This window comes from Sturnira hondurensis, unplaced genomic scaffold (genome assembly GCF_014824575.4).
Source record: "Sturnira hondurensis isolate 20B ecotype Veracruz unplaced genomic scaffold, ASM1482457v3 Scaffold0002638, whole genome shotgun sequence".
In the NCBI taxonomy this organism is placed as follows: Eukaryota; Metazoa; Chordata; class Mammalia; order Chiroptera; family Phyllostomidae; genus Sturnira; species Sturnira hondurensis.
This window is the reverse complement of record NW_028075269.1, coordinates 12538015-12553643: the sequence shown is the minus strand read 5'-3', so window position 1 is coordinate 12553643 and position 15629 is coordinate 12538015. Positions and strand designations below refer to the sequence as shown.

At 51.2% G+C, this 15629-nt stretch overlaps 1 protein-coding gene across 3 annotated transcripts in view; it reads right to left on the bottom strand.

Moving 5' to 3' along the window:
* The window catches only part of LDLRAD3 (low density lipoprotein receptor class A domain containing 3), a 209132-nt gene that overhangs the window by 138172 nt on the left and 55331 nt on the right, over positions 1–15629 (bottom strand). For all 3 annotated transcript variants that reach the window (XM_037040516.1, XM_037040517.1, XM_037040518.1), the window contains exon 2: positions 8506–8652. In XM_037040516.1, the coding sequence (XP_036896411.1) occupies positions 8506–8652 (147 nt within the window). The remainder of the gene's footprint in view (positions 1–8505; positions 8653–15629) is intronic.

The window sequence follows — 15629 nt, the reverse complement described above, 5'->3', positions numbered from 1 at the left end:
TTATTAGCAATTAAGGAGCCTGTCACCACGGACTACATCGCCATGCAGCTCCCGCCAGGCCCTGGCACGGAGAGCGAGCCCAAACAACAGGGGCCCAGCGCCCTGGCCGCGTGCACTCAGCAGCGTGGAGCATGGACCCTCCCAGCTCAGGCCCTTCATCAGGATTCTCTTCGTGCGAGCTGGGAAAGGCAGCGCACAGCGCAGAGCGGAACGGAGTTCTCCACAGGCGGCAGCAGGAGGACTGGCGAGATAAGCTAGGCTGATATTTGCACAAAAGAGTTGACTTACAGGATGACTCACTGTCATTTCTATGGGTAGTTGTCAAGAAAGCAGGGGCCAGAAGCCAGACGGAGCCTGGTGGCATTTTTGGTAGGCGCCACGCGACTCTGTGTCAACACGAGCACAGGACTAGAATGACGCGGGCAGGGGTGTGTGTGTGGTGGTGGGAGGGCTTAACTAACCAATGAAACGAGACTTTCTAAGAACGGAGAGCTTTGGTGACTTCAGAGATGAAAGACTGTAAGATCCAGGGAGATTACGAACATGGACAAATCCCCCCCGTTTTTCTCCAGGCTCCAGGATGCCTACCTCAACTTCTCCCTGGGGTGGGAGTCTGAGATGTCCTGCCCCAGCTCCAAGGGAGGGGCACCAGGGCTCTCAGGAGAGTGTCTGGTTCTTCTCACTTTTGAGGGGTGGGTGGGGGCTCAGGAGCACTGGGGATGGGATGGGGCTCCCTCACCCCACCCCTCCAATCAGCGAGGGATGTCACAGGATCACTGGGTTCTGTCTTCTGAAAATGGCTTGGAGAGGGGGACAGACTCATTTTTGTGAATGTGCAGCCAATCTGAAGGCGCGCAGGATTTCTGAAACGCAATGGTTCACCTTCCTCACCTTAGCCAATCTTTTAGGAAGCAGAATCGGCAGAGCATCTTCCAGCCCACATCCGATGACTGAATGCAGGAGCCCGAGAGAGCCTGGACCAAATGTGCTCTGGCAACTCCGTAGGCTCCCCCTTCCCGGAAACAAGGCATTGCTGGGGAAGGGGGAGGGTGGGAAAACACACTCTATAAAGCGCCGCTCTACACCAGACGTCAGCACTGGCACGCCTGGTTCTCACACTCCCCCTTTCTCAGACCCACTCCCGTTTCACAGATGAAGAAACTGAGGCTCCAAGCGGGGGAGCAACCAGCCAGTGGCAGAGCCGGGATGTAAACCAGAAAGGTGACTGCAGGCTGCCAGCAAGACTACAGCTAAAACTGACTGGGTGCTTGCTATGTGCCAGCTGCTGTGTGAGGGGCTTTCAAGGTTTTAGCTCATTCAATCCTCATAGAAATGCCATGGGATTTAAGGAAACTGAGGCTGAGATACCTTGCCCAGGTCCCACGGCTCCCAGGAGACAGAACCAGGACCCAACACAGGCAGTGTGGGCCCAGAGCCAGCCCCCTCCCAGCCTCCCTAAGGAAACCATACGCCCGTGGTGCGTGTTTCTGTTTGGAAACGCCGGCAGCCTTGGCCAAACCGTCCCGTGCTCATGATCAGAGAAAACCACTTGTATTTCACTGACTCCAAGGTGCCGCTGACTACAAGGCACATCCTATGCTACGTACAAGTCAAAAAGAAAAAACTGCCAATTAAACTGGAACACTGTGTTTCTTTATCCCATCACTTGTAAGAAGCGTCTCAATGTCAGAGATCTGAAGGTGAAAAGATGCCTCCTTTAGGGCTCAAGTAGAACTGGAGGCCTCGGCCGGAGCCGGTCAGGGAAATGCATGATGGAGGCGGAGTGGAAATGGGTCTTCTGAGTGCAGATTCAACCTCACGCTGAATCTGACTTTTCAAGAAAATCTGATAATCCCCATTTTTATGTGCAAGTTTTAGAAACACAGGCAACCAATGCGAGTTTTTAGGGTCTTTGTGTAGGGCGCACAGAACCCACCAGCTGCTCCAGCTGGCTGGAGGCCCTCCCGGCTTCCTCCCAGGTGGGCTAGAAGGCAGCGAGCCGCAGGCAGCGGTTTAGTTATAGCAACTCCCACCCCAGTGGCTTTTAAAGGCACAGACTTTCACAGACTGCCACGCACACAAACTAGCGTTCTGAGCACTTTCTTTACCGTGAAGTGGCCAAATCAAGGCCGCCAGGTGACAGCCGAGTTTTCTTTTTTAATATTCATTTTGTCATACAAAGCACTCTTCCCACACTTTCAAACCACTCCTCACCATGACCACCATGCTACAAAGGGAGATAAAATACGTAACAACGAACTAGCCCCTGCAGATGCAGAGAGAACCCACACAGAATGGAGCTCCGTGTGAAGGCCTTGCCCTGTGGGCACCAGGCATGCCACCTTCTCAACAGGGCCCCTTGGAGTTGGGTATAAGTGTCCTGCACCTGTGAACACAATCTTGTTTGGAAATAGAGTTGTAGAGTATGTAACCAAGTTGAGGTCACACTGGATTAAAGTGTAACTGAATTCAACAATGGATATCCTCTTAAGATGAAAATTTGGATGTAGAGATAGGTGCACAGGAGAACACCAATGATGATGGAAGAAGAGGTTGTAGTGTGCATCTACAAGTCAAGGGAGCCAAGGAAGCCAGGGAAGTCAAGGAGTGCCAGCAAGGAAGCAGGGAGGGCCCTGCCCTCGAGCCTTCAGGGACAGCGTGGTCCTGTGACACCTGACGCCAGACACCCAGGTTCCAGAACTGTGAGAGCACAGGTTTCTGCCTTAAACCCTGGTGTGTCGGACTATGCTATAGCAGCCCCAAGGAACTAACACACCCAGGAAGTTTCAGAGAACTCTGGATAGCTCAACTCAGTGTAAAATTGCTGGCATCTTCAAACAGCTCCCAGGGCCCTTTTAGAAAAGTCTGCATAAGGTCAAACACATGTTAGGTCAAGTGTGGTCTAACAAGCCAGAAATGTTCCTAGGTTACTATCAGGTGACAACCTGGGAATTTATGCTGAGATCCTAACATCTGGACTGCAAGCCACATCTCACCATGGGCGCAGGGTACACAGCACAGCTGGAGGATGAAAAAACAGTATCTGGGAGACTGTTACTCCTCCAGGCTCTGGACCTAAAACCTTAGAAGCCACAGGGACCAGTTCTGGTCTCAGAACAGCAATGTGAAGGTGGAGGCTGAAGACAGCTCAGGTGATGAAGCAAAGTACCACCATCAAAATCCACCCAGGTGCTTACCTGCGTGGGGTTCCAGCTGAGCTGGGACAGAGCCAGTGGCAGCCACTCAGGCGGGTGGGGAACACCTGCAGATCCCCTGTTGCCCCAAGAGCCCGCCTGGCTCACCTTAGGCTCTCAAATAGGTGTTTCCTTCCCTTTCTGCACTGGTTTGGTGTCTGGCTGCCTCCCTGGAGCTCAAAGCTGAAAGAATTCCGTAACAGCTCCTGTGAGCCCTGTTGCACTACATTCAAAAGACAACATTACATGTGGCGCCACCTAGAGGCAGAAGACAGAGGGAGGATGAAAAGAAAAGAGGAGGCATTTCTGCCCCGGCTTTCCTCCTCTTAGGTTTCTTGGTGACCATTATTCCAAAGTCGCTCTCTCAACCCCAGCTCATGGATTTCTGACATCACACCAGAACTTAAAAGTCACACTCAAGTAATGGTTGGAACCAGTAAAAGCAAGTAAAATTTAAATTCCATTTTTGCCCCTATTTTTCGATGTTTCTGTCCTTCGAGACATATTAAAATTTTACCATCTGACAAAATCCTTAAATCTTTCCCCATCTCCTCTCACCACCCTCCACCCCCACCCACTCTACCCCCCACACCCACACAAACAAAAGGGCTGGCGACTTTAAAAGTCTGTCCCTGCCTGGTCAAAGATACGATCCATATGACTTTTCCTAGAAAAAAAAAAATGAACCGTGGATCTCCAACCTCCAGGATCTCTCCCCCATTTGGTTAGGACACAAGAGGGGGGGCAGCTACAACCCAACACAGAGCTGGAGGCAGATTTTAGGGCTCTGGATTGCAGGTCCCACGGGGTCCTGGAATTTGGATCGCTGCATTACCACCACAGCAGGGGCAGCCATGGAAGTGCAGTCTCTTCCTTCGCAGACTCACGGGGCTAATCGACATTTCAGAAATCACTTACACAGAAAATCATTATCGACATTTCTAAATTTTTAAAAAGCAGAGTGGTAACAGAGGAGACTCTCGTTCAGCAGAGTGACACCAACCCACGTGCAGAGAAAGACCACAGGCCCCACTGGGGGGCGCTGAGGGACGCGGTCCCTGGGGGAAGAAGCCAGCTCTGCCAACTCTCTGTGGCCCCATTTCCTCGTCTGGAGAGAACGATGGTCCCTTCCTCACAAGGCTGCGACAAGCAAATGAGGTATAAATGTAATGTGCAGCCCAGAGAAGTTCCAGTCAGGGCACAGCACCACAAAGTGTTCTCATGGAGCACGCACGAGCGTCCCTGTTTCTCTAAAACAGATCTCTAATCCTTTTATTACAAAAAAACCCACACCCGTCATTTAGATAAAATGAGTATTTAGGGCATTTACTAACCAAGAACACAAGTACACTCAAACTTTCCCAAAATGAGTGTCTTCTCTCCAAACACTAGGAAGGGAGGTTCTCCAGATTCATGAGGCGGGAAATTGAACGACTCGACCCAGATGGAAATTTATTCTAGTGCATTAATAGATACTGCACAGAGGTGGAAATATAACTAGTAAATAGAGGTACAGGGAAACATTCCATTTATTTAGATAATAAAAATTAAAATATATATCTGTTTTCATCTATTCAGTGAACCATAAAAATATCTTTTGAGGGGCTACCGAACCCTGCCAAGACTAATAAAGGCAGAATTCTCACGTTGCCGTGAAGGCCAAGCTGGTGCCGGCCTCTAGCAGAACAAGCGGGCGGTCTGAATGAAGAGCCAGAGAGAGCCTCCGTCCTCCAACCCAGTCCTTCCACTTCTGAGAATCTGGATTAAGAAAATTTCTCAAAACAGAGGGAAAGTCGTGTCCACCCTCACGTTCAGAGCAATGAATACCATTTCTAACAGTGAAAAACTAGAGACAACATAAATGCTGAGTGGTGAGTAAATAAACATTATACCAAGTGAACAGACTATCCATCTAAGAATTAAAACTGATACAGAAAAAAATAAATAAAGGTATTAAAATGTTGAAACGTTACCTGGAAAAAAGTCAAGATATAATAACTCATATCCTTGGTGACAACGGGGAAAAGCCGGGATGGAGACTTTTGAGACGCTCATCAACAGAGGTTCTGTCGGAGCAGTCGCCGCGCGCGCGTGTGTGTGTGTGTGTGTGTGTGAGAGAGAGAGAGACAGAGAGAGAGACAGAGAGAGAGAGAAATACCCTGCTGATTCTGTGCAGTCACCATGTGTGTGCGTGTGTGCGTGTGTGTGTGTGTGTGTGTGTGTGAGAGAGAGAGAGAGAGAGAGAGACAGAGAGAGAGAGAGAGACAGAGAGAAATACCCTGCTGATTCTGTGCCCCCTTTCCCCACTCTTCACAACACATGACTTTATTACCGTTCCGATAAAGAAGTTTCTCCCGTCTTATGAGAAGCGCCTCTCTGCGTGCACACGGAAGAGCTGCTCGCTGCCTCCTACCCCAGGACACCCTGCTCGGGGCTCCCCTGCCTTTCATCAGGGCGAGAACTCCCCTTGTTGACGTCTATTATCTTGTAAAGATATTAGCTATTTCCTAGGGAACTTGCGGTAATCACCTCTCTGTGGTGAGACTATCAGCCGCCAGCACTCTCCTCTCCTTAAGTACTAAGTTACTGCAAAGAATCAGAGAATGGCCTTGCAACTTCTGCGCACGACGTGGGGGAAGTGACACAAATTCTGAAGAGGCCAGTCAGTTACCCTGGAGCCTTGGTTCAGCCCATCCTCTGGGTATGTATAAATTCCTCAACTGACCCTCAACCGTCTGATGAGCAGAAGTAAAAAAAACGAAAGAGAGTTAAACCGCCAACAATAGCAGAACCCTTGGGCTACAGTACATCTACTGGGTGGAATAGTAGGCAACCTCACAAAACAACCGTGAACACTGAATATGGGAATGTGGCAAAGGGCCTCCAATGCGAAGAAGAAAAAAACAGTTGCTCAATCATGTTTCCATGACGACGTCCAGATTAAACAGTTTGTGCAGGCTGACCACTTAACAGCTGATGTTTACCAGGCCTTATGCTGTGTGCTTAACATGCTTTCAAACTTCACAACAATGCTTATTAAAAGCCTTATTGTGCTCATTTTGGAGAGGAGGGAATTGAAGCACTAGGAATTCTCACTTAATCCTCCCGATGGCCGAGATTTAGACCATTCTGGTAACTTCCCCAAGACCACAGAGCATCTGGGCGAGGAGGGGGAGGACCGCCTGGGATCTGGACGCACTGGGTCTTTAGCGCTCGCGCCCTTGACCCCTAGGCGGTAAGGCCTTACGTCAGAAATTTAAAATGCAAGTTGAATTTGTTTTAGAAAAGGACTTCTTTTCTTTCTCTCTGTTGTCTAAACTTTCTAGTGTTCTTCTGTTTTTATTTAAAGACAAGAAAAAAAGAAGAGTGACAGAGGAGAGGGTTTTATTTAACACATGTGTTTGTGTGTATGGTTTGTTAAATTACGTTTTGATCAAAAGACTAAATAAATGTCAATCAAGTCTCCACTTGGGGGTTAAGAATAGGAAATGAGGAAAAATGGATGGAGAACAGCCAAGACGAGCCCGTTCCAAACCAAACCAAACAGTGCCAGGCAGCTGCCCGGGCAATCTTTTTTCTCCATAGTCTCTCTCCACCACGTCCTTCAGTCTGCGCACGGATTCCACAATCATGGCACTGGGCTGACAGAGGACACCGGATGTCACAGCGGATGCTGGTATCGCACAGCTGCTACTGACAAAGCTGGGAATAAACCTTAGGTCTCAACTCCCAGCCCTATATTCTTCTATATATTCTTCTATATATTCTTCTATATATTCTTACCCTGCACTGAATAACCCACCTCGGCCAAGGACATTTACTAGAGGACACACCACATCCTAAAAATGGTCATTCCACATATCTGCACAGTGTTACTAATGCTCAAGGCTGACAGATTATGGAGTTTACACATGTTATGTCATTGGAAACTCAAATGACAAATGTTATATTTCTAGCAATGTTGAAGCCACACTAGAAACACAGAAGGCTGAGAGAGAAAATAGTTTTTTAAAAAACTGCAAAAACAAAAGTGCAATATGTAAAGTGGGCTATTCAGAAAAAAAATCATATGCAACAACCAAAATGAAATACTCCCCACAAAAAAAGATACTGCCAACCCACCCTCCAAAAACTTCCCCGCAGGGCAGGGGCAGGCAGCAGGAGTACTGGACCCTTGTCCAGGCGAGGGCCAGTCTCAGAGCGGGCTGCTTGCCTGAGGAGGCACATCCCTGGGCAGGGGTAGAGGGGCGGGGTGGCGCTGGTTGCTGACTGGCTCCAGAGGTGGACACCAAAGAGAGTGCTCCTTCCCGTGGGTCAGCAGACTTGGCCTCAAATGCAGGTACCAGCTACGTTAAAAGTTCAAATGACTGGTCCCTCCCCAGACATTTCCTCAACTGGCTTCCAGAGAGACAGCAGGTTCAGAGTCAGACACACATTGTCCTGTCAGAGAGGCCTGCTGCCTGAAGGCAGAGAAAGACCCAAGAATCACTGTTCTGCTGTGCAGACCCCCAGGCAGACACCTGCTAGACCAACCTGGGGCCAGCACTCCTGGGTGTGCTTCCCACCTCTGGGGGCTGAGTGGAGCTCTCCCTGCAGTGCCACACTCTGGGAGGAAGAGGACCTCACCTCTCCAGGGCTGGGAGCACAATCACTAGATACCCTGGACGACCCTCCACTCACATCCCAGATGCCTCCTTTTTCATAGATTACCCCCCACCCAAATCTCATGCACATTTCAGGGCATGAAATGGGTAAGAGGCTGAAGCAGGTGGGTGGGTGGGGAGAATCCGAGAGACACCCCCGAGGCCCTGGTGGCGCCCATTTGAAGATGATGCCCAGGCCTTTTTGGCAGAGGAAAGAGCATGGAAGCAAATGACGATCTAGTCAGTACCACCTCCCAGGTGGATACCTGTCACAGTGCTACATCTCATTTAATCGTCAAGGATACTCCATGATGTATGAGACGCGCAAGATGGTTATCAGCCTGGGCCTTGGGGTCAGGCAGCCCTAGGTTCAAATCCAGGTCAGCTGCCTGCTGGTTGGTAGATAGGGAAGCTACATAACTTCCAGGTCTCAGACTCCTTGTGTGTAAAGTAATGGCAGTGACAGGCCCCAGGGTGGGGGTCCTCTGCGCCTAGAGCTGCGGCTCTGCTGCACAGACCAGGCTGCCCAGACCACGCCCTTCTGAGGCAGAGCTACAGCGTGGACAAGGACAGCAAGCCGAGTGTCCAGGGTCTGACCAGACTGGGACCTCCTCCCTCTGCCCCGGGACCCCCCACTGCACCCCCACCGCACAGGGCCGGGCACTCACGGCACTCCTTCTCATCGCTCTTGTCGAAGCAGTCGGGCAGCCCGTCACACTGCCAGGCGCCCGGGATGCACCGCCCATTGCTGCACATGAAGTTGCCCGGAATGTTGCACTCGTTGGTGAAGTTGTTCCCAGGGAGCAGCTGGCTGTCTGTTGAAGAGGGGGACACGAATATCAGAGGCCTGACAAACGTGGTAAGAACTCGAGCCCCCAACTGGAAGGGCTCTTGTCTGGCATGGGTTGTACAGGCAAGCCCTTGGGTTGGTGACTCGACCTCTCTGGGTCTCGGTTTCTCATCTGTGAAATGGACTGACAGTCTTCGCTGCCCCACCCCTGGGGATTCTGGGAGGACTACATAGAGAAAAATCGCGAAGTATGATGCAGATGTCTGACACACATTAGGTGTTTTTCTTCTTTCTCCATCAAGAAGATGGGCTGTAAAAGTCCAAACATCTCTCCTGGCCAGCAGCGGGGGCCTGAAAATGAAGGGTCCGGGACAGCAGCAAACACTGGCCCCCCGAAGGCTCCAACAGCAGGAGCTGTGCACGCCCGCCAGGCCTCGGACTCCATGGTCCTACAATCACAGAATCTTTGAACTGCAGCCCACTCAACAGGAATACTGGCAGATAATTTCACTACAGAAAATGGGAGCCCCAAATTTCAATCTGCCTGAGGTCACACAAGGAGGAAAGCCAAACTGAAACTTAAACTAAGACCTCTAACCCCCAAGGTCACTGAACTGCCTGCCAAGAGTTGTTGGAGATGTTGAACCGACCCCAAGGTTGGATGCAACCCCACTGAACAGAGTCACAAAACGCCAAGGCCTCACCCAAAGGTGCTCCTGGGCTAGGAAGCAAACAGGGCATGGGAGCGGGGTGCTGAACGCATCCACCACGGGGCTCGAGGGGGCAGATTTTCAGGGGAGCCGGAATCTAATCAGTCTGATCACTGTGACTGATGGCTAGGGGATAAGGATCCATCTGGAAGTAAAATGGTCTCAGGGTAAAAGGAGAGAAAAAGACCAAACCTCCCAGGGCTCCCCTCCTGAGTCATCAATGAGCATTTACTGAACATCTGCGACCAGACACCTGTGCTAAGTCCTGAACACGCAGAGCTGCAAACTAGGGCTGGAAAGGCACACGGCTTCCTCATGATCTGTCATGGACTGAGACGGGTGTCCAGGCCCCCTGGGGGTAGCAGGAGTAGAGGGGGCTCATGACCCTCGTTCACAAGCTCTGTCAGTGAGAAGCAGCTCATCCCAGACCCCAGCCATCACGCCTTCCACGCCTCTGTTCTCTACACCTGCTATCGTTTCTACCTGGAATGCCCTCGACCCACGGAGTCTGCTCTCAAGTCTCTGTTCGCAGCTGTTCGAGCACAGCGTCCGTGTGGCTCTCCCTCTGAAGTGTCTGTCCCCTGATCTCTCCAAGCAGAGGTGAGCACTCACTCTCCTGTGTGACTGTGGTACTACTGGGGTGACACTCAACATGTCAGACTGTAACGAGTGGGCCCCGAGCAGTCCCACATCAGCCTGGTGCTGTGGATATTGCCGTAGGCCAGCTGCCCCATGGTGCTGAATTAACCACGGGCATGCATGTCTCCCTACCGAAAATGAGCTTGCAAAGCTCACTGAAGACTTCTACAACAGCAGCTACAGTGAGGGGCCTCAGCCTGCCCCAACTGCCCGCACCAGAACCCTAACAACCGTCCATGTCCCCTCCCCACTCAGTCGCCCCTACAGATGGCCAAGCACCAAGTGTGGCACCCTAGTCTCCACGGCCACAGCCATGAGTCCAGCCCAGGTCACCACCGCCACTTACCAGGGCTCCTACCACAGTCTCCCAGCCTGACCTCCCTGCCACCCCTCACATCCCCCTCTGTGGCCAGAGAGGGACCTTTCTAAAGAGCAAATCAATCAGGACCCTTCCTTACTTTAAAAAGTCATTGAGTAGTTTGCTACTGTTCTGAAGTAAAAATTCAAGGCCTCAAAGAAAGGTTCAAGGAGAGAGGTGGCATTTGTAGTGGGTGCTGATGGATATAGAGACGGAACGTTCAGGGCCCTTCAGGCCTAGACCGAGGCAGCAAAGCAGTGCAAGAAGGGCCGACCCAGAGCATTAAAGGAACAAAATGAGCCGTGGTTGTTAGGAACTGCAAACATATGGTGCCACTGTGTCCCCTATTCCACCAGCCAAACATCACCAATCATGGCACTGTGTCCACTGAGCCCACACCCAATGTTGGAACCCCTCTCGAGACTGGACTCCTTAAGAGCCACCACCCACCCCGAGAAGACCATGAAACCAATTCGCCATCTCCAGGCGAGGGCCCTAGGGGGCAGAGGGGAAGTTAACGGACAGAAGCCTTGAGGGACAGCCAGGTGCTGGATCCTGGCCAGACAGGGAATGTACAGCCCAGAAAATCCCACGCACTCCAGCTGTTTCCAAACAGCGGCCCTGAGCCCCACCAGGGAGCAGGGAGTTCTCCAGAATGTAACTGCCATGCTGTTTTATTGGGAAATCGCCTACGCTTGCGTTTGTGGCGCTAGCTCCTCGAAGGCAAGCTCCCTGAAAAGTCGCTGCCACTGTGAAATCTTGTTCTGATAAACAGATTTCCAGAGGCAGAGCATTGGCCAGATTAGATTCCAAAGTGCTTGCTCTGAGAGTCAACAGGCTGGCGGCCCACAGACTTGACAAATGAAAGGGTGTGATGCAGAGACTTAAATACCACATCGGTCACAGGCAGGTGGCCCTGCCAGCCACAGGACTCAGAGCTCTGAAGGCGGGACCAGGGATCCCCAGGGCCCGGTGACTGACAACACAGCGGAACATTCTTCAAGCACTTTTGAACCCCATTATGTATGCAGGGGCACAGGGCCTTGTGCTTTGGAGAAATGACAATATCATCAAACTCAAAAGCATGTGGAGAAACCAAGGCAAAAAGAAGTTAAATCCCATTGACTTTGTCATCAAAAATCTTCCCTGAACCCACCAGTGTGCCTCACTCAACTGGTACCAGCCAATCCACGCTGCCAGCCCAAGTTCTCAGCCTGGGGTAATTGTGCCCACCAGGGGACACGGGACAGAATGCAGGAGTATTTCTGGTTGCGGCATCTAGTGGCACGAACACTTCTGCTCATCTGCAATGCACAGGGCTGGCCCTCACAGCAAAGCATCATCCAGCCCAAAATGTGCAGAGGGCCAAGGTTGAGAAACGCTGGCTTAAACCAACCTGCCCACTTTCCCTTCTCACCGCCCCCAGTTCCTTCTCTTCACAGTAGAGGGGGACTTTAACAGGCTGCTGAGGGCTTCGGGGTACATTACAAGCATCCTGAAATGCTGCCATGGTGGACAAGGCCTGGTGTGACCTGGCCCCTGCCTTCCCCTGTGACGTCATTTCCAACCACTTCCTGGAACACAAACGTCCTTCCCTCAGGGAGGCCTCTGCACATGCTAGTCACTGACCCCGGTTCTCCCACCAGCCGTCCCCCGATGTTGTGAGTGTTAAGGGATGAACTGCATCTTCCCAAAATCTCTATGTTGAAGCCCTAACTCCCGGTCCCTCAGAATGTGACTGAATTCAGGGACAGGGCCTGCATAGAGGTGGTTAAGTTAAAATGAGGCCGTGAGGGTGGGCCCTCACCCAATCTGACTGGCCTCCTTGTACAGAGACTAGGACACAGACGGGCACTGAGGAAAGACCACGTGGAAGGACACAGAGAGAAGGTGGCTACCTGCAAGCCAAGGACACAGGCTCAGAAGAAACCAACTCCCCCACACTCTGATCTCACACTTCTCGCTTCGAGAACCGGGAGAAAACACATTTCATTTAAGCCATCCAATCCACGGCACTTTGTTACAGCAGCCCCAGCAAACAAACACAGTTGCCTAATCTCACTCGTCCTCTGGACCTCAGCTTCAGGCCACTTATTCTGAGACCCTGTGTTGCAACCCAATCTAACGTGGCTCCCGTTTCTCAGTTTCCCAGTGCTGCTGATGTATTATCTCCCCGCTGGCCTGCACACCCCGAAGGCAGAGGGCCAGCCCTTGGTTCAGTGCTACATCCCTGATACCGGGTGCTCAGGGGTCCCCAGTAAGTACCTGTGGTCGCTCTAAGAAGAAAACCAAGCGTGCAGTTACTTATCCCCATCCCCAGACTCCTCCTTGGAAAGTTCTATCTACTTCCTGCCTGTCGTCCTAGAAGGTGAGTGGAATGTATACCTATATAGTTAAAAATAAGGAACATGGGGGAGTAGGTTTATGCAAGTAAATCACTACCCCGTCGGTTTTAAAAGAGGTGAGAAATCTCTTCGGCCCGACAGCAGGACTTTCCAGTGGCTGAAATATTCATCCCATCTCACTGTCTTGGGACACGTTTAGAATCCAGAAAGACAAGCATTAGCACAAAGCAGGCCGCCTGGGGTTTCTCCTCTTCCCTTTCCTTTCTTTCATTAAGCTGAGAAATGAAAAAGAGTTGCCATTTCCATCACAGCACACCACTTACTTAAAATAACTACACCATCTCACCAAGAATGAAGGAAAAAGTCCCCAGTCCTCCTGCACTGCACAGAGGCAAACGGCCTACTGCAGCAGCTTCTTCCGAACTCTCTGGCACCCACGACTTCCCTAATCGAGGAGGGGCCGAGGTGGAGGTAACTGCGGAAACTCAGAGAGCGGCTGCATTCTGCCCCAAGTCTCCTGGAACGGGCAGCCAGCGGTGTTGGCTTTCCCAGCTGAGAAATGGGAATGCTACTCCAGCGGCTGAAGTCCTCCGCATTCTCTGCTCTCCTCCCGCTCATCTTCGGGACGCCCTCGGGGATATCCCGTCATGATGCGGTAGAGGACCGACATCTGCAAACTACCGACAGGCCCTGCATTCAGATTTCTGCCCAGTCGCCTCCGTGTTCATCCTTTGCCTCCTGACAACCCAGTCTGCAAGCTCCATGAACAACACAGCAAGACACACAAACCTACACACAGACTCACACAGATCTCCCCTAGAACCTCCCCAGAGAATTAACGTACCTCTTCCCACTGCCTGGTGCCAGCAAACATGATGTTAGGAGGCCACTGAAAACAACCATCTGTTTTCCCTTTGACTCGCTTCCTCAAACACAGCACATATGCTCCACGCGCAGCACACGCAAAGCACCAAGAACGCCGGTCTGCAGCGATCTGTTTGTAGATACCCCCAGAAAATCCCGAAGGTCTCTCCAACTGCGGACTGCTCCACGTGGTACCATCAGAGTCAGATGGCATGAGGGACATCTGTCCCAAGCATATCCCAGGGCCATTTGGTCCTCATCAAACTGCTTCCTGCCAGAGTCCTGCTACAGGGAGCACTGTGGTGGTCACCAGGAAGGGAGCAGTCACGTGTGAACGCACGAGCCCGAAGTGAGGATGTGCTTCTGGCTCCGAGTACCTGCACGTGGCCAGGTCCCCAGCTCTGTCGAGACTGCACATGGCCCTGCCCCGTTTGCCCATCTGTTCAAGGGAAGAAAGTGGTGAGAAGGTATAAAATGACTCACGGATTCGGCCCAGGACTGGTGACCCTCGGCATGGACAGTTTACACGGACCATGAAGGAAGGTCATGTACAATTTTCCACAGGAAAATTTATGGATGGTGAGTGGGCCTAGCTGTCCGCCCTGCACCTGCACTTCACATGCTTTCCTCTCTGCTTCTCCCACGCAGGGTGAAGCGGCAACTGCTCCAAAAGGCTGAATGCTTTGCTTCCTTCTTAAAATGAGTTGGCAAAGAAAGCCAATGGCTAGTAGTAATGAGAAAAGCAAAGAGAAAGTGAAAAGGTCTAGGAAAAAAACAGTTCCTTACCAGGAAAGAGCTTTATGAATTATTTTTGTTCTGTATTTATAGCCTCATTAAGGGTGTGAAGCTGTTACTTACATTTTTTAGTTATGCTCCATTGCATTTCAAGAGAAAAATTATGTCGGAGCGACGTTAACATCATAGGGATTTGCAGGGCCCTCAGGATGCAGCCTACGCGAGGTCCAAGGTCCGCAGCTCGGGGGCTGGACGGCAACTCGGAAAGATGCTGGCCCTGGGAGGGGAGCACTGGGCCACGGCCCACCCTGGTCTCCAACCCCCTGTGTGCCCCTTGGCAGCCTTTAAGAAACCAATCATCACTGACTCCTCACTAGGGAAGACCTACCATCTGCTGAAGCTCCTGACACAGAGCAGGAGGTTACCATCAATTCTTTTCATTCCGTCACGACGGCACCATGAAACAGGTTCCATGCCCATCTGGCAGGCGCGGAAACAGACTGCAGAAGTAACTTGTCCAGAGTCGCACAGCTAGCACAGGGGTCTGTCACTCTGTCACACACTCTTTTTATAAAAGGTTAGACAGTAATCATTTTAGGCTGTGCAGGTCAGGAGGTCAAATTAAAGATATTACATAGGTACTTATATAAGAGGAGAGAAAATAATATTCGCAAATTTTTAACTGATGAAATTCAAAATACAATCATTGAGAACAATTTTCTGTAATATGGTTTTCTTCTCATCTACTGACAAGAAGAATAAAACCCTCTGAGGGGACAGGTGAGATGTCACTTGACTGAGGTTCAATGTTGGTATTTCCCACCATCGACATTTACTGCAGTTTATCTTTTTGTTGACCATTTAAAAATGTTCAAACCATTCTTAGGTTGGGGACATGGGCACAGTACCCACTCCTGAGCTGAATGGTGGCAGGTCTACCTGAAATGACACACCGGCACAGGTGCCAATCCAAAGGCACACCCTCTCGGTCCCATCAGGCCCACTGTACTCTGAAACGATCCCTGTGGTTCAGGGGCTGCTCCCCCCACCATGAAGACAGTGACCTTGGCTGTCCTGTTCCCCACTGTGTCCTCAACAACTAGAAAGTGCCAGGCACCCCCGGCAGGCACTCAGCAAATGCTTGTTGACTGGGTTGGGAGCAGAAGCTGACGACTCCTAACGACCCACCCAGTTCTGACACTCTCAAGGGCTGTGATTCTATCTAAACCCTACTTGAATCCATTGGCACTTCCGTGCAGAACACAATGAATGGGTGGGTGAGACTAGGTCTGCAGACACCCCTGAGCTCCCAGAGGAAAGGCGGGGAAGTGACGAAATCTGGTGACCTTTT